The sequence below is a fragment of the Nymphalis io genome, chromosome 27, assembly GCF_905147045.1.
Source record: "Nymphalis io chromosome 27, ilAglIoxx1.1, whole genome shotgun sequence".
NCBI lineage: Eukaryota > Metazoa > Arthropoda > Insecta > Lepidoptera > Nymphalidae > Nymphalis > Nymphalis io.
Window position 1 is genome coordinate 5,637,699 of NC_065914.1, and position 20,607 is coordinate 5,658,305.

Genomic DNA, 20,607 nt, shown 5'->3' on the forward strand with positions numbered 1-20,607 from the left:
AACATAAATTTGACAACAATGGATGTTAAGCGAATCGTGTGTTTAATTTGTATGTTTTTAATTCACCTTGTACCCGTTGATAAATGAAAACAAAGCGAGGCAACTGCATATGTCGGATGAAATACTAAATATAATATATATGTGAACTGCCTCGTTGGTCTAGTGGCTTGATGTAAGGCCGCAGACACGGAGGTCCTTGGTTCAATTCCCAGATCGGGCCAATAAAAAGTTATTGGGGTTTTCTGTCAGAAAATTCTCAGTAGCAGGTATTATGTGTACATTATTAAAATTAAAGGTTTATTAAAGGTGTATTAAATTTCCTTATAAGTTATATATGTATAAGTAAGTATTGCTATCGACAAACAAAGAGAGGCCAGTCAGTAAATTTCATTGCTGGGCAAGGTCTCGGGATTTTTAAAAAAAAAACGGTTTTTGAGCTTTCTCACCGCGCTGTTAAAATACCGCTCGGTGGATAAACATGTGACAATTTTGATGTATACACACAAAATTCGAACCAGTGATCTTCGGTTAAGATTCGCGTGCGTCTAACCACTGAGCATTAACTCTTCGGCTATTAGGATACATGCTATTTCCATTCCGTTACACGTTCTGTGTCCAGAACATTGGCATTATTATCTGTGAGTCACGTTTTAAAAAAAAAAAGAGCAACCAAATATCGTTGGTTTATATGCTGTTGTTCTAAATAATTTATATATTATTATATTTAATTTTTATTTACATATAACATACACCCCTTAAATTTGATTGATAGAGTTATGTTCAATAAAGGGTGAAACATTATAAAGCATCTATCAAAGCATCATATATTGGTTGTCATCATACGACTAGGGTGAGGGCTTAGGGAAAGGATTTAAGACAAATTCGAGACGCAAATTGTGCAATTAGTGCGAGGTTAAAATGATGAATGGATATAGATCGAGTACTTAACGAGTACGCGACAGATTAAAAATACTCTATATATAGAAAGATAAACGGTAATTGAATATTCGTTGTACGGTAATTGCGAGGGAATGTTCGTCACAGTAATAATGGATGCAGATATGAATGTATGAGATGAAAGTGGACGTGATGTGATGTTTGAGAGACATACATACATATTTAGACTCTGAGTAAATAATATTAAAGAGATTAATAGAAGAGGTCAAGTATTAATATAAGTATGATACTTAAGGGTAAGTTAGCTATTTAACTAAAGGGACATAACATCTTAGTTCCCAAGGTCGGTGACGCATATTTCTGACAGTACCAATGTCTATAATCGGTGGTGTACTATTGGTGGTGGCACATTGCCCGCATACCTATTTCATAACATAACAAAAAAATATAAGGGAATGAAATTATATTGTTGACATAATATTTTTATGTACGTTAAAAAAATACTTTTGTAAATTTACATAAATATTATACATGTAATGTATAATATTTGTATGCGACATGTAAACCAACCATAAATATAGTACAAGGATTCCACAAACAAGCGGTTTAGTTGAAAATCGAACGGCGATGCGCGCGTTTCTTTTCCGGCGCCATTTTGGAAAATATCACGTTTAATTTCCCGTCAAATGTCAGTGAGATGGTATCGTAAAATGTTATTGTGATTTAAAAAAAAAATAACGTTCTAAATTCGAAAGTGATGTTCCATGGAATCGTATTTTGTTTTTTTTTATATTTTATTAAACGAATGGATTTTCTTATAAATCTTAGTGAAGTGCATTTTGATTGGATTGTTAAAACAATGAATTTCATTGTACGAAACTTCGAACATATAATTAATATGTAAGTACAGTACTCATGTTTTATAACAACAATATTAATTATATCTGCGTGTTTGTTTGTAAGTGATTTTGATCGAGGCCTCGATACATACATACGTTCAATATCATTTATTTATTATTTTGTTATATACATGTAGTATTTCGCATTATATAATAAGAACGAGAAGGGTAAAAAAGTTTATTTGTTGGTAGGTAGGTACTCATCGCTCCGCCACGGTAGCATGCGAAAGCGATCCCGTGGCGCTCCTCGTTAAGACGGAAAGGGTACCGCTGGTTTTTTAGTGGGTATTCCGATGTTCGGGGCGCACTCGGCGCCTTGGACACCGGCGAGTCCCACATACCCCCCCCCCCCCCCACTGTTCCCGTGGAGGAAACGCGTAATGCGTTTTTCCAGCGTTAATAAAAAAAAGGTACTCATCGCTCATTTCTACCTAATGCAATAAAGAAAACCAATGAGGCACAATAGCTCCAGAAGAAATTTACAGGCTTCAGAAGGCTTGGAGCCCGTCCCACCAAGCTACACATGTGGCAGATGTTCCCTCATTACTCATCACGAGATGAATTATAAATACAAATAAGAGGTTTGTCCGAGATCAAACCCGCAATCGTCGATTAAGATTCAAGTGTTCTAACCTCTGTGCCACCTCGGCTATGTACTATAAATGGAAAAAAAAACATATATAAGTTTAAATATACGATATAATATACAATTCGACATTATATATCAATAAAATTATAATTACTTTATATACATTTCAAATAGTATAATATAAATATTTTAGCAATATTATAAATGCAAAAATCAGGTTGTTTATTTGTATGTTTTTCAAGTTTCGGCTGTATCGATTATTGCTATTGGCCGTATCATGAAATTTTGCACATAAATTATCAGAACACATAGGTAACGCCACCCCCCCCCCCCCCCTCACACGCGGACAACGCCGTGCCGGAAGCTAGAGTAAAAATGTGAAAGTGCGTTTTTTAAGTGGGTTTTTTCATCGCCTAGATAGGATTTGAAAGGAACTACGATTTGTAACACAAAGACCGACTTACAGTACATTTGTATTCAATTCGCGCGAAATGTATTTATGTTGTTTTATAGAACTTTCATTAATAATTATTTTCGTTTTTATAATTACTAGTGTTCGGTGAGAGGTCGAAATTGTCGGGGCGTCACGGGAACGCTTGCGCATACTACCGAGACGCCCCCCGATGATGACGACCCAGGTACCGCTGGGTTTTTTTGGTATTCCGTTCCAGATGTTCTAGGCGCCGGTGAGCTCAACAAACCCCCCCCCCCTTGTGTAAAATAAGAGGTGGAGGTTTGATTATAATCCTTATAGAGAATTTGAGGAAAAATTCGAATTTGTATGTTTATTTTTCTAATATATATATATATTTTTTAATTAATAAAACTAATTCTTTTCAATATGTATCAAACAAAAAAGACTTAAAACTGATATTGGAGGAGATAAAAGTACTGTACTCTCTTCTAGACAATTTTATTAAGTAATACTTTTGTTTATATTATCATATTCTTTATGTTTGTTATATTTAACGATTTCTATGATAATTGTCAGTATATTTTGTTTCGTATATAAACCCTCCCACTTTTATGTGCCATACTTCCCATTAAACCAGCGGTGCCCATGGTCATGGTGGGATGTCATGATATGGATTAAATAAAGTTATGACGCTTGTGAGGCTTGCACCTGCAGGCTTCCTTGACGTTGGTTCGGGTGACTCCTTGTTATGTACACGAATAACTACCCACCGATATAAACATGCCTAGATTATTGTATAATCTACGTTCTCGCCAGCGGCTTCGTTCGTGTTTGAGGAGTGGCCAGGTAGATAGGCTTGATAAGTTATTTTAATACTGACATGCTATAGGCATCTGTCTGATAGTAAAAAAATTCTGGTGATTATTTTGTTGTCAATCAAATAGATTTCTATTAAGAAATAGTTTCCGCCCGCGGTTTCGCTCGCGTATGAGGGAGGGGGGGGGTGCAGTGTGTATACCGTATGTCCTTTTCTGTAGCTCTGATAACGTGTATGCAAAATTTTATGATGATCGAATAAGTATTTCAGACGTGGAGCGTAACAAACAAATAAACTCACTCTTGCATTTAAAATAATACTTAGAAATAGGATCCCGCGGTTAGTTCCCAAGGTTGGTGGCGCATTGGCTATAAGCGATGGTTGACATTTCTTACAATGCCAATGTCTAAGGGCGTTTTGTGACCACTTACCATCAGGTGGCCCATATGCTCGTCCACCTTCCTATTCTATAAAAAAAAAAAAAAGACCCATCAAGCCCTGCCTCGATGTCATAAGGGACAATATGTGAAAGCACTATCTCACTAAGGAGGACGCTTTAGATCGGGCAAAGTGGAGCAATAGATGCAGGAAAGCGGACCCTGGCGTTACTAGGCCGGGAAAACCCTAGGCAGAAGAAAAAACTTAAAAATAGGATGCATCTAATTCAAACTACGGACGATTTCTTACCGATTCTTCTCGGCCTAATTTTAGTTAGAAAAATTAACATATATCGATATAATATCATATGGAAATAGAAACAGAATCCCCACGAAAAGCTAGTCTTGATATAAACAATGGTGGCTAATGATCGTTGATCACGCACGCTCAAGAAATAACCCGATGGGAAACGGCGGAATAGCGTTTTATGTTTTTTTTTTTTAAATAATTGTTTGTTCAGGGAAATTAATAAATGGATTAATGTTGTTCAATCATCATTATTAGACAGTCGTAGTCTGGCGTAGGTTTCTCCCAATGTTTGCCAAGATACCTGTTCACCATAGTTTTTTTTCGCATCCAATTGGCTCCATCATTTTCTACATTTCTAAATCAAATATTCCTTTTTATTCGACGAGCCGGTTGGCGTGATTGGTAGATACTTGCCTTTCACGCCGAAGGTTGTGGGTTCGATTCCCACCCAGGACAGACATTTGTGTGCATGAACATGTCTGTTTGTCCTTGGTCTGGGTGTAATTATCTATATAAGTATGTATTTAAAAGAAAAGTAGTATATGTAGTATATCAGTTGTCTGGTTTCCATAGCACAAGATTTGTACAAGCTTAATTTGGGATCAGATGGCCGTGTGTGAAAAATGTCCCAGGATATTATTATTATTCCTAACAACTTTTAAGACTCTCCTGTTTATAAAGCGTAAAGGGTGAACTAGCCAGTGTAACTACAGGCACAATTGATATATCATCTTAGTTCTCACAAGTTGGTGGTGCATTGGCGATAAGGTGCGGTTAATATTTATTGCAACGCCATTTCTGTCATGTAAGTTTCCTGATGGATAAACCTTAAGTCCTTATTGGTTCGATCTGGGGTCTGAACCATCACGAACCCTTGAACCCGAGAACACGAAGACATGGAGACATCTTAAATCCTCAAAAAGGGAATAGGCTACGATGATGCAATAAAATTCTCAATTCTCTTGTAACGTTTTTATAATTATGATAACGTTTTTACAAGTGAAACCTTATTATATTTTACATTTTTCACGTGTTTGAACATCGATAGTGCGAGATAAGGGCGATGACGTGTCCAGCCTGTGTGATGTCACGTAGGAAAACGTGTGTTTTACGTAAGGTTTTACTTGATTGATTCAAAGATAAAAATGGAATGAAATGGATGGACGGAGTATATATATATATATAAGTTATAACCTATGACCTAAAGAGTATTTGAATTTAATATTCAAGTACGATAGGACGTTAGATCTCATCGCCAAATGGGGCTCTGATAATCTTGTTGAGTTTAATGCCAAGAAAACACAGGTATGCGCTCTCACGGCGAAAAAGTCAACATTTTCCCCTCTTCCCTCCCTCTGTGGTACTCCGCTGGTGATGCAAAGCAAAATCAAATGGTAGGGCTTTGTGCAAGCTCGTCTGGGTAGGTACCACCCACTCATCAGATATTCTACCGCAAAACAGCAATACTTGATATTGTTGTGTTCCGGTTTGAAGGGTGAGTGAGCCAGTGTAATTACAGGCACAAGGGACATAAAATCTTAGTTCCCAAGGTTGGTGGCGCATTGGCTATAAGCGATGGTTGACATTTCTTAGAATGCCAATGTCTAAGGGCGTTTGGTGACCACTTACCATCAGGTTGCCCATATGCTCGTCCACCTTCCTATTCTATAAAAAAAAAAATCGCCATGCTGGGGATTGACGTTCGCTGCGACCTTAGTCCAAGGGATTACATCGAGGCTGTTATAAAAACAGCTTCACGGAAACTCGGAGTTCTGAACAAGGTGCGGCGCTTTTTCACGCCACAACAACTGTGCCTGCTGTACAAAACACAGGTACGGTCTTGCGTGGAATATTGCTCGCACCTTTGGGATGGCTCCGCTAAGTACCTACTTGAGGCCTTGGACCGGTTGCAGCGACGTGCCGTACGCATTATTGGCGACGTAAAGGTCACAAACACCCTTGAACCTTTACAATTGCGTCGTGAGATAGCAGCACTGAGCGCTTTCTATCGACTGTATCACGGCGAGTGCTCTGAGGAATTATTCTCTCTAATTCCTGCTTCCCCCTTCCTTCTTAAGTCCACGCGAGCTGGTTCTCGATGTCACCGCCTAACTGTGACTTCAATTCCATCGCGAACAAAGAAATTTGGCAACTCCTTTCTTTGTCGCACTTCCAAAAAATGGAATTCCTTACCAGCTCACGTATTCCCCTCCTCTTACAACCCGGGTTCCTTCAAACGAGGCGTGAAGAGGCATCTTGCGGGCCGGCAAGGCGAAGGCGGCTAGTGCAGAACGTTTTTCCCGTCTGTACTGGCCGTCGTCGCGTTTGGACTCTACTACCACTTACCATCAGGTGGAGTAGAGTCATTTGCCCTCCCGGCGATACAAAAAAAAAAAAAGTAGGTTAAAGCACTTTTGAATAATTCTTACTAATATATATACTAATATATGCGAAAGTGAGTTTATTTACTTATTACGATATTTATTCTGTTAGATAAATTAATATAATAACATTAATATAAAAAAAATGTTTAATTTCGCAAATCATATTATGACTAGGTTTTACAACAAAATAAATATAAAATATAAATTATTATGTTATATTCTTAACAGTGTTCTTTAGTTGGCTTTTCAACGGTTTTTCACTTTCGTTTTCTCAGACAAATAATTTATTTATTTATTTGGATCTCTGACAGTTGTACATAACACACATTCAAAACACTTATATTAACTTAAAACTAACTATGCACAACCGATTTCAAGAGGAAACACCATTCACAAATAATTCGTAATAAATAGATTCGAAATTTCGACCAATGAAATCGCGTCAATTCAATATCATAATTGTTTGTTTACCTCTGCTTCTCTTCTGGTGGGAACAGGCTATAGGGGACACTGTAATTTCCCCTGCAATATGTAAAACGCGCTGCGGGGCGATCCAATGCGGTTCGTTTGATGGGAATCGTACTAGGGAAAAATATTCAATACCGTCGCCGCGACTTGAGGTTCCATTGACTGCCTGTCGTAAAATTCTAATAAATCCTTATTGAAATAAATGATATGCTCGCGAGCGAGTGAATGAATGATATGAACAATGTGACGAAATGTTTACTAACACCAATGACCTCATTCCGTATCAAATCGTATAAACGATCAACGGCTGTGCTCTTTCCTATTTTGGATCTGAACTGTGTACTATATCGTACCGTAAGAATATATAGCAGCTTATTAGCGTCTGCCGTGGTCGTCCACTGGAAACAGACCCAAATAAAAATATACATAAATATATCAGCACGAGCTCAACTTATTAAACAAAGGTACAAACGCTGGATTGAGCTGCATGAATAACGACCCGAAGACTTGACGTTTAGAAATTAAGAAAAATAAAAGTAATGACGGATTCGAATGGGTTTTATGTAAACAGTATGAAACCCTTTTCTTATCACATAGGCCAGCGTTTGGTGGTGCTTGCCCGGGTTTGAACCCACGATCGTCGGTTAAGATTCACGCGTTCTACTAGGTCATCTCGGCTTTTAGGCTCGGTTTTCCACAGTTTAGCAGTACGAATGACAAATGTGGATTCGAAGTTCTTCGTACGTACGTAGGTAAACTTCATAGACTTAAACAGTCTCGAATATTTACGCGGATTGTACTACTTTATAGTAGAGGTTAAGGTAATTAAAACGAAATGGTGGTAATATGAATGGTGTCAACGCCGAAGGGAGCGGAGCGTTCAGTCGTCTCGTGACCACGACAGGAGCAACCCTGTCGAAACGTCGGGCAATATAATCAGAAAAAGTATGATCGTAGTTTCACGCGTTAAACATGGCTCGTGCAGTCGTGGCTCGTATCGCGATGTCAAATAGTCCTAAACCATCCCAAAGAAATATGATATCAAATACGAAACAATTTCTTCAAATCGACTGGTAGTTCCAGAGATTTACGCGTACAAACAAACAAATTCTTGAGCTTAATGTGTGAAAGTAGATCTGTCTGTCTGTTTTCAGTTCGCTTTCAAGGCTAAACCACTGAACCGATTTTGATAGAATTTGATTTGAAGCAAGCTTGAATCTCTAGGAAGGACATAGGCTAATTTTTTACCTAACACCACTCTCCCCCAACTATGCTGGCGGTTACCAGTATTTCTAGTAAATTAAATACATACGCGAAAAGTATTACATATATAAATAATCTATGATTAACATAATTTATTATAAGACCCATTACAATTTGTGTTAACTAAAATTTTAATATAAAAATGCGGTCTTAACGCCCGAAGCTAATCATCCCCAGACAATCTTTAGCCTAATTAAACACTCGATGGCATTAAACCTTACACAAGTAAATTATACACAAAAGTGAAAGTAAAATGACGGCCTGTGACTAGCCCACTGCTGGGATAATGCCTCCTCTGGTTTTGACGAGAACGGTTATATTTATCCTTACAAATTAAGCTAATTTTTGCGAAATTCCATAAAGTAACATTAAAAATTAAACATTACTAAGATTAGTCATGGTGTTATTAAGGCATGAGTCAAACTTCCTATAAAAGGGTATCGAATACGCATGCGCGGAATGCGTAACGTTACAATACGTACATATATACCGTGGACATAGTAACGTTCATATCGAAACGATTTATATATTCGCATGGTTTTAACGAATTCGGAGAGCTATGAGCAAAGTGAGACAAATATACATTCTCTATTGCATATGTTATATTCCATATATTAGGATAAATGTATGGATATGACTTATTTGGTGGTAGGGCTTTGTGCTAATCTGGGTAGGACCACCAAGTCATCACGTGTTTATTCGCCAAACAGCATTACTTACTATTGTTCTCTTCCAGTAACTACAGGTACCATATTATCGTTAGTTCACAAGGTTGGTCACGCATCACGCATTGGCGGTAGTGCCCGCTTATCATCCGATGGCGGACTTGTCTACCTAGAATTTAAAAAAAAACTAATGTATTTGTGTGAGACTCTTGTTATGATAACAGAAATAATTTAATTTGTTATTACATTGATTTGTCGTGTTACGTAATTACTGTTAGCTAATTGCTGTCGCGTTTATAAAGAACGTAGAGGTTGGGAAGTCTCGACATTTTCAATCTCAGGTCTCAAGACATCAACAAAAAAAAACCAATTAAATTTATGTTTAAAGAATCATTTATTAAGCTTAAATTTAAATTCCAATAATTTAAAAAAATATTAGTGTTAGTAATAATATACCGTTTTTTATTATTATAAAACTGTATATTTATAAAACATATATTAGTTAAGCACTTATTTAATAAAATTAATAATTAAGTTTGACTCGGATGAAAGCTAATCGAGAAATCGTCGTAAATTTATTTTTAATAAAATCTTCTAACTATAGAACAGGCATAGTAATTATCATATATATTATACTAGTATTCGCCCTCGTGTCAGGGGGGGGGAAGATTGGGTATTATGATTTTGGATCCAGCTTGCTTCATACTAAGTTTTATCAAAATCGATTCAGTAGTTTAGCTTCGAAAGCGTAACAGCCAGACAGAGTTACTTTCGCATTTATAATATTAACATAGATCGTATTGAATTAATCCGAGATCGCCCAGTGGTAAGAACGCGTGAATCTTAACCGATGATCGTGGGTTCAAACCAAGCAAGCACTACTGAATTTTCATGTGCTTAATTTGTTATTATAATTCATCTCGTGCATGTGTCTAATTTAACTGAAATTCTGCCACATGTGTATTCCACCAACCCAAATTGGAGCAGCGTGGTGGAATAAGCTGCGAACCTCGAAAAGAGAGAAGAGGCCTTAGCCCAGCAGTGGGACATTCACAGGCTGTTACGAAACGTATTGAATTGACTTGTATTAGTGACAGAATAAAACATATTACGACCTTCTCTAAATAATATTATCATGATAAGATTTCGACGAGCATGGAGCAAGTCTCGACTTGGAAGTCCCGGGTCATGAGATTATTAAATCTGGCAAAAGTCCATAGTGGTAAGCCCGGTCTCCGGTCGTGTTGGATTGCCATCCCATGTGGCTACAAGGGTTCGGGACAGGAGTGCACCTGTGTTTACGTACAAATTTGTTAATAAAAAAAAAGCTATCCGTCTCGGCTTCGTACGCGTGAAATAAGAATTGTATTTTTCTGTTTATTTTTTTTCTATGCGCTTATTTCTAGAACTATCCGTTGAATTGAAGAAATACATATTTTTGCCTTTGATAGCCTAATTTTTGAGAAAGGCTATAGGCTATATGGGCTGGGCTGTTTAACATCACGCTGCGACCCCAGGGACGGAGTAGGCGTTCAACGCGCGAAGCAGCTAATTATAAACAAATTAAAAATCATATAAAAATTCCATTAATATTTTAAGATTTCGATAATATATTTGGTTTTAATTATGTATGTATGTTTTTTAGCTACTTAATCTATGTACTAATAACCCGTAATATTAAGATAATTAGCGGGTAGCTTAAAGGAATGTATTTTTGTGTCATTCGGCGTCCGTCTGTCTGATGGTTCAATGTTTTGGTGGAGTTATCGCGATTGTTTTTAGTGATGTAAGAAAAATATTCTCATCGATAATTTTTAATTTAAAAAAAAGAGTTTATAGTTTTTTTTTTTTAATTTGTATCCGATATGCAAATGGTTTGTATCGTCTTATATTTTTTTTTAAATATAATATATCAATCTAGTTGATTTAAATGTTAATCAAGTACATTTGTCCTGATTCTCTATGTACAGTAACAGTAACAGCCTGTAAATGTCCCACTGCTGGGCTAAGGCCTCCTCTCCCTTTTTTTTTTTGAGGAGAAGGTTTAGAGCTTATTCCACCACGCTGCTCCAGTGCGGGTTGGTAGAATACACATGTGGCAGAATTTCGATGAAATTAGACACATGCAGGTTTCCTCACGATGTTTTCCTTCACCGAAAAGCACGAGATGAATTATAAACAGAAATTAAGCACATGTAAATTCAGAGGTGCACGCCCGGGTTTGAACCCACGTTCATCGGTTAAGATTCACGCGTTCTTACCACTGGGCCATCTCGACTTCATATGTATATATTTTTAAACAATAATAGTAAGTATTATTATTAATAATAAATTAATTAACTTTTCTTTAATGTTTCTAGTAGTCAATTTAATACTTTTTATATGCTAATAATTTTAAAGTTTAAAATTGGATAGAGGTTGTTGAACTTTACCGAAGTTCGCTGGAATAATTTGTATTTAAAATAAATCGTCTCTATCTATCTATCTCTCGTCTGGGTAGGTACCACCCACTCATCAGATATTTACCGCAAACAGCAGTACTTGATATTGTTGTGTTCCGGTTTGAAGGGTGAGTGAGCCAGTGTAATTACAGACACAAGGGACATAAAATCTTAGTTCCCAAGGTTGGTTGCGCATTGGCTATGTAAGCGATGGTTGACATTTACAATGCCAATGTCTAAGGGCGTTGGTGACCACTTACCATCAGGTGGCCCATATGTTCCAAAAACAGGAGAACTGACATTATCCCAGTAGTGTCACATTTATAGGCCGTTACAATATTCTATTGTCATATTTATTATCAAATGATTGGTTTGATGTATCGCCGGTCTAAACGTTTCTGACGTCACATCACTTGTTTATCGCTATAGCAACAATTACGAATTCCAAGTAAGTTTATTAGATAACAACATTATTGATTGTTGTATCGAAAATAAAAACAAATCAATTATCTGTCACGAAACAACGCGGTAATTAGTATATCGATAAATGTCTTACACATCACTAATTGACGTTATCATAATTGTTATTGTACTATGTTTGGTGACCTAGCCTCGTTTGCGTAAAGGGGACGATATAATACAATAGTCTAGATTTATTCGAATACTATGAAACCTATTGATATTTCCTGGTTTTTGTTTTTATTGTGTCATAGAGCAGTTCCTAGACACAAACATACACACACTACCCGTGTCTCACATCGTTAACTGAACCACTATCCGAACGCCAACTCGCCAACCAAATTGGAAAAAATGAAAAAAAAAAAACAAAAAATGGAATTCCTTACCAGCTCACGTGTTCCCCTCCTCTTACAACCCGTGAAGAGGCATCTTGCGAGCCGGCAAGGCGGGGACGGCTAGTACAGAACATTCTTCCCGACTGTACTGGCCGTCGTCGCGTTTGGACTCTACTACCACTTACCATCAGGTGGAGTAGAGTCATTTGCCATCCCGGCGCATATAAAAAAAACAGACTCCGCAAAGCTACTTGAAGACATTCGGTGTTTCGCTTCCTGAGTCAAAATATAGAAGACGCCTTGGCACGTCCGTATTGATGACAATTGTCGAGGCATATAATCTTCCAACTGTTTACGCTCTACAGCATAAAACTGTCCTTTTATTTATCATACATAATTTTCTTACTGTACGAAATAGTTTACTTCGAATACCCGACGAGTTCAGTACAAGAGACGACTTTGACAGTTTTTTTTTTTTTCTTAACAGTACTTAAGCGTTAATGTATACCGTCCAAGATGTTTTTCAAAGGTTTTTTTTAGTAATTTTTCTTAGTGTTTTCGATCGTGGATGCCGATATTTTGTGTCTGTGTATGCTTGTGCGTATGTGTGTGTGTGTATTGTTTGTATTAACGTGGTGATATAAATATAAGATAAAGCTTTTTCTAAGAATGTTTAATGAAAATTGGTTGGTATGATATTTAAAATTATAATGAGTTTATATTTATGTTTGACATTATTGTTAAAAGATAGATAAATGTTTTTGTTTTTATAGAATAGCAAGGCGGACGAGCATATGGGCCACCTGATGATAAGTGGTCACCAAACGCCCTTAGACATTGGCATTGTAAGAAATGTCAACCATCACTTACATAGCCTTGGGAACTAAGATTTTATGTCCCTTGTGCCTGTAATTACACTGGCTCACTCACCCTTCAAACTAGAACACAACAATACCAAGTACTGCTGTTTTGCGGTAGAATATCTGATGAGTGGGTGGTACCTACCCAGAAGGGCTTGCACAAAGCCCTACCACCAACCAGTAAATGTGTTCTATCTTTTGATCAGTTATGTTCATTTGAATTTATTTTTACAAGTTTTTTTAAATTATTTATATTTTTAACTAAAACAGTCCTATATATTATATAACATGGTATAATGTATGATCAAATTTACATCTCAGTAACAATCTCATTTTCATATTAATGTCTATATAAGATTAAGTAGAAAAGTTGTTTTAAAAACGAATTAACTTAACCTAACGAGAGCATTGAAGTATTTTTCTTACTTAATATAATTTAAAGTTACATATGTTAATAAAATTCTCCTTATCACGAGCGAATTGATAGTTAAAATAAACAATTAATTAATCAAGGTTATGGACAATTAAAAATGTATAAGATATGAATTGTAAAGTCTTAGACAATAAATCTTAAATCATTATTAACAAAATTTTTTTTTTTCCGAACAAGTTAATTCATGTAAATAATCTTTATATAGATATGTTTATAGTAATAAATGAGGAGTTTTTTTGTAATGTATGTTTACGTCAGGATCGTAAAAAGAGTTCAAATTGTCTGTTGCTAAATGTGTTTTTATACAATTGTGAGTTTATCAATAATAGTAAACCTTAGAAATTAAACGACCGCCTTTTGCCTATTTCTCCTTAGACTGAATATTAAGCTAATTTGTAAACAATAATTTGACATAATATTCTTTTGTCAGTTTTTCTCAGGTCAGGGTATTTCTTTTCCTAACCGGTGGTAGTTTCTAATTTGACAATCAATAAGTAGGTGTAATGCTTCTATGAATAAGGGATAGATAGATTTGTTTTTGAGCGCGATTTTTAAGGCATTTCCTGCCTAACACAACCAATTTGTGGAACCAGCTTTCGCCGGCGACTTTTCCGAACCGATATGACATAGAAACTTTCAAGAAAAGAGCGTACTCATTCCTTAAAGGCCTGCAATGCACCTGCAAGCCCTCGGGTGTTGCAAGTGTCCATGGGCGGTGGTAGTCACTTTCCATCAGGTGAGCCTCCTGCTCGTTTGCCCCTATTACATAAAAGAAAAAAAAAAACTGATCCTGTAAAAGCTACGTATATGTGATAAAATGGTGTCACATTCTGTTCTCAACGATCCGGTTGAATGTGGAATATTTTCTTATGATAGCCTATAAATCTTATTCCTGCGTGTATTCATGTTTACGTCATCAAACGTCAAGGGTGTGGGCGAATGTCGTCACAATTCGTACATACGAATCGAGGCTACCATTCCTATCTTTCGATCAATATCTTTGGTGGTTATTTTTTCAAGTTGATTTTTTTTTAATGTCTTTTAATTTTAAATTCAAATTCGGAATTATTTCTGAGGTTTGAGATCGAGATTTTGGTTATACGTGTGTTAGAAAGTCGAGATTACCTAGTGGTGAATAGGTGAGTCTTAACCGATGGTCGGTAAGCACTATAGAACTTTAGTGCGCTTAATTAGTGTTTATAATTCGTCTCGTGCGGTAAAGGAAAACATTGCGAAAAATCTGAATGTATCTAATTTGACTGAAATTATGCCATGAGTATCCCTCAATACGCATACACAGGCTGCTTTTTTTACCAAGATAAAAGCAAATCGTCAGGATCAGCCTTACTTGGTATAAATACTTTGTTATTTATGTATATAATTAATTTTCAGCTGAACCGTCTGATGACGGAGATCTACGAGACGGTAAAAGCAGCTTGCAACATGGACGAGAACAAACCTGGGAGCTTCCCCACTGACCTCTCAGACGCGAACAGCGACGGTGAGTTGACTTTATGTTATAGAGCGCAAAATACCAGAGTAGACCATGGAATACCGTAGTAGACCGATGTAACTTCAAGTATTGTTGAATAAAGATGCTGTTTTTTTACAAAACGTGTATACTCTTGGGTATATGACGGTTTCTTTGAATAGGAGTATTTGGAAGTAAATATTGCTGTTTAGTTTTCTGGTAGCCTTTTTATGTTTGTAACGAAATACTATTGTAATAATAAAAAAAGATAAAATCCGGGGTTCGCCTGTGGTTAGACCAGGTGAATTTTGATCGATCATTGCGGGATCAAACCCACACGACTGAATTTTGCTTGATGGTGAAAAAATACACGTGAGGAAACCTTCATTTGATGGATGAAAATCTGCTACATGTGTATCCGCCAACCCAAACAGGAGACAGGATCTGCCTTAAAGTAGCTAAACCTTAAAAAGGAGAGAAAGCTAGGTTAATACCCAGCAATTGGTCAGAAACAAGTTGTTACTCGACTTTAATAAAATAAAAAAATTACATTGTGATTTTTTAAATTTCAGAATCGGTTACCCTAACAAGAAGCCTAACCGAGAAGAGGAAGAACTACGTCCGTCGAGTTTCATCAAGAGTGGCATATTTAGACAAGAATGTTAAATCGCGTTTCAGACACCAAACGTCCATCTGTTCGTACAAATCAGAAATCTTAGACAATCCATACTCCACGTTCCGGTCGTGGAAAAGTTTCCGAACGTCACAGAGCAACTTGGCCAGGGACAAAATGGAGCGCCACGATTCAACCGATTCGAAGATCAATCTGACAGATTCGAGTGGTAATATACTGTCCATAAAGGACATGGTCAGTGATGACTCGCTGGACAATCTGAGCATTGACGAGAAAACGGGCTGTGTGGACATTGATCTGCCCTTCGTGCCCAGGGATAAGGGTCTGTTTAATATATGTCTGCTGGTCGGTTTGAATTATATGACCGGCGAGGCGTATGTCAAGAGCGTTTTTCCGAGCCAGGTGAGATTTTAATTATAATAAAATAACTCCGACAGACTTAAATATTAGGATTCGTACAAACATATGGTATACGTAGCTTTTTAATAAATACCGTGTGATATTAATGGCACTTGCACTTTTAACACATTTAAAACTCGATCCAAATACATCCATAATATATATAGTAAAGTATAAGTTATTTTATTGTTCTCATAGAAATCACTGGATAAATCTTATTTGAGAATAAATATATACCCTAACTCATTGTTTTTGTGTCAGAAAAAGCTATTTTCATGTTACGTGCAAGCTGTACTATCACGAAGTGATATATACCAGCAATTGATGGATTAACGTCATAAAATATGGCAATATTGTGATATAAATTAGGTTGCAATCAATTGCCTATAGATATTTAAACAGCTATACTAGTGGTGGGGCGTTTTGTAAGGTCGTCTGGGTAGGTACTACCCACTCATTAGATATTCTACCGTAAAACAGCAGTACTTAGTATTATTGTGTTCCGGTTTGAAGGGTGAGTGAGCCTGTATAATTACAGGCAAAAGGGACATAACATCTTAGTTCCCAAAGTTGGTGGCGCATCGGTGATGTAAGCGATGGTTAACATTTCTTACGATGCCAATGTCTATGGGCGTTGGTGACCACTTACCATCAGGTGGCCCATATTACTCGTCCTTGGAAGAATAGGTAGTATTCTATATAATATAAAAGCGATATTATGTTTGTTTCACAATGAGTGTGACAAAACGATATGAAATACATACGGGTAAGAGAGATTAATATATATGCGCATTTGCGCTTCAAACGTTTGGTCAGCTTATATATATATAGCAGTATAAATTGACACGCTACAGACATTCTTATTCCTCCCTTAACTATAATTATAAACATGACTAAAATCTACATTTTTCTTCCATATTTTAGAAAGCAATATTAAAATGTTCTAAATCCAACTAGGCTTTTATAAGCATCTTAGTAAAGTAAATCTATTTGCGTGAAAACTCGTATTTTAAGTTTTGAGACATTCCCCGAGATTGAATAGAGAAAAGAAAACTTTTTCTAGAAAATTCCAAAGATAGTTATGGTTTATATAATACATACACAAAAGTCCAAGAGATCGTTTTAATATATTTGTCTTATATAACGTGCTAGCCTTCGCCACCGTATTAGGGAAGGGGGGAACGGTTAACTGTATAAAAAGCCCATAAGTATAAGCCCATGCCCTCCCTTGGGGTTCGACCTTGCTTCATACCAAAGTTCATCAAAATTGCTTAAGTGGTTTAGGCGTGAAAGCCTGATAGACAGACAGTTACGTTCGCATTTATAATATAAGTATAGATTGTTAATCCGAGATGGCCTAGTGTTTCGAACGCGTGAATCTTAACCGATGATCGTGGGTGTAAGCCCGGGCAAGTACCACTGAATTGTCATGTGCTAAATTGTGATTATAATTCATCTCGTGCTTGACGGTGAAGGAAAACATCGTGAGGAAACCTTCATGCGTCTAATTTCATTGAAATCCTGCCACATGTGTATTCTACCGACCCGCATTGGAGCAGTGTGGTGGAATAAGCTCCAAACCTTCTCCTCAAAAAGGGAGAGGAGGCCTTAGCCCAGCAGTGGGACATTAACAGGCTGTTACTATTGTTAATCCTCTTTACAGGTACAAGTACCACCACATATAGAAAATTTAATATTCCCGGAAACAATAAGCTCTGGGACAATCGGCGAATGGGCGACAGAGACGGCCGCACAGTGCTACTCGCTCGTACTTACAGATGAGAGGGGAGAGAGAGCATATGGGTGAGTTGATGCTTGTATTATTTGGTGGTAATCATTTTTGCAAAGTCAAATTCATCACATATTCTACCGCCAAACAACAAAAGTATTGTTTCGATTTGAATGTTGAATGAGCCAGTGTAATCACAAACACAAGGGACAACATTTTAGTTACCAAGGTTGGTGGCGCAATGCCGATATATTTTTTTTTATATAAAAACCGGTAAAGCAAATGACTCCACTCCACCTGATGGTAAGTGGTAGTGGAGTCCAAACGCGACGACGGCTAGTACAGTCGGGAAGAATGTTCTGCACTTGCCTTCCTATTTTATTTTAAAAAATATAAGGATTTTAATTTCATTTTTATCATAATTTTTTTTTACAGATACTGCCGCCGAGTGCTCCCAGAGGGCGCCACTACGTGTCTTCCACTCTGTTACTGCCTTATTGGGAAATACAGAGCGCCTGGTTTCTATTATAAGGTGATTTTTATTAATTTTATTAAATTGAAACTATTAATATAATAAAAAAAGTCGAGATGGCCCAGTGGTAAGAACGCGTGAATCTTAACCGATGAATGTGGGTTCAAACCCCGGCAAGCACCTCTGAATTTTCATGTGCTTAATTTCTATTTATAATTCATCTCGTGCTTTTCGGTGAAGGAAAACATCGTGAGGAAACCTGCATGTGTCTAATTTCATTGAAACTATGCCACCTGTGTATTCCACCAACCCGCATTGGAGCAGCGTGGTGGAATAAGCTCCAAAACCTTCTCCTCAAAAAAGAGGAGAGGAGGCCTTTAGCCCAGCAGTGGGATATTCACAGGCTGTTACGGATGTTATATTCTTAACAGTGTTCTTTAGTTGGATTTTCAACGGTTTTTCACTTTCGTTTCAGACAAATAATTTATTTATTTATTTGGATCTCTGACAGTTGTACATAACACACATTCAAAACACTTATATTAACTTAAAACTAACTATGCACAACCGATTTCAGGAGGAAACACCATTCACAAATAATTCGTAATAAATAGATTCGAAATTTCGACCAATGAAATCGCGTCAATTCAATATCATAATTGTTTGTTTACCTCTGCTTCTCTTCTGGTTGGAACAGGCTATAGGGGACACTGTAATTTCCCCTGCAATATGTAAAACGCGCTGCAGCGCGATCCAATGCGGTTCGTTTGATCAAAAAGGGAGAGGGAGTGGGATTCCTTCTCCTCAAAAAAGGAGAGGAGGCCTTAGCCCAGCAGTGGGACATTTACAGGCTGTTACTTACTTTACTTAATATAATAAATGCGAAATTGACTATTTGTTTGTTTGTTACTCAACAAGTAAACCTTTGATTAAGAGCTAACCGTCGATTGTTATTAGAGAAAATTTAGTTCCTTGCTTGTAGCGATGTATAGATAGGAATGTAAATAATATCATAAAGATATTTGACATCGATCGTTTCGTTGCTTAAAGTCTGACCGAAAGAGCTTTTTTTTATTTATTTATAATTCTTATACACATATATATTAATACAAAAAAAATATCTTGCCAAGCTTTTACAATCTTTAATAATTAAATATACGATACAATAAAATGATAATAATTATAAACTAAGTTGTTACTTTAAACAAAATAATATTAATGTTTCATCATTGAAAAACTTTTTTTTTTTTTTTGACAACATTTTAAGCGTGTAAAAGTCAATTTGAATTAAGAAATTTTTTCTATAATTCTAGGTATTACAAGAAATCGAATCACATCACGGTAATTCAGAGGTTGAAATCAATCAAATACTACAGCAGTTATTTGAAACGGATTTCCCGAACCCCGGCGAGCAGATATCGATAACGTACACGAACGCCAGCAAGGACAAAACGAGGGGCTCGATGAGCTTAGGAGATATACACAAGTGCAAGACGATGCCGGACCCGAGACGCAACGAGAGCACCACGAACGTGTCCGTGAGGAAAGACCTGACAGAGACGGGGAGTCCGAAGGCTGAGAGGGAGAGCGAGACGGAAAACCACGAGTTACCGGAGTATTACGATTTGGAGAATAACAACCGACCTAGGTTGTTGAGCTTGGAGACGCCTAGGTAAAATTATTTTTATTATACCAAAAACTAAAGATTATATCCCAAGCTGTAACTTTAACGGTAGCTCAATAGATTACAGAGGTAGTATTTGTAGCCCATTCCGATGTTAGATGTAAATATAGTTAATAACTTTTGACTTTTAAATTGTCATGGCAGTTCGAAATTTATATAATCTGTTGTATTATCTGGTTGAAATGCCAGCTCGTAAATGTGAAAGGTATGGCGGTAAGTGGGCACCACCGCCCATATACATTGGCTGTGTAAGAAATATAAATCAATCCGGACATCGCCAATCAACCTTGGGAACTAAGATGTACCTTGTGGATTGTCTTCTCACTCACCCTCCCCACCCCAAGTTAGAATATCTGATAAGTGGGTTGTACTTATCCAGACGGACCTGACAAAGCCCTACCACTAAGTTTTTTTAAAAATATAGAATAGGAAGGCGGACGAGCATATGGGCCACCTGATGGTAAGTGGTCACCAACGCCCATAGACATTGGCATTGTAAGAAATGTTGACCATTGCTTACATCACCAATGCGCCACCATTGGACACACCTTGGGAACTAAGATGTTATGTCCCTTGTGCCTTCAAACCGGAACACAACTATACCAA

At 37.0% G+C, this 20,607-nt stretch overlaps 1 protein-coding gene across 1 annotated transcript in view; it reads left to right on the forward strand.

The window, feature by feature from the left end:
* The window catches only part of LOC126778788 (uncharacterized), a 72,168-nt gene that overhangs the window by 45,640 nt on the left and 5,921 nt on the right, over nt 1-20,607 (forward strand). The window contains exons 3-7 of the mRNA XM_050502450.1: nt 15,005-15,113; nt 15,656-16,119; nt 17,780-17,919; nt 18,281-18,377; nt 19,631-19,989. Coding sequence (XP_050358407.1) covers nt 15,005-15,113; nt 15,656-16,119; nt 17,780-17,919; nt 18,281-18,377; nt 19,631-19,989 — 1,169 coding nt within the window. The remainder of the gene's footprint in view (nt 1-15,004; nt 15,114-15,655; nt 16,120-17,779; nt 17,920-18,280; nt 18,378-19,630; nt 19,990-20,607) is intronic.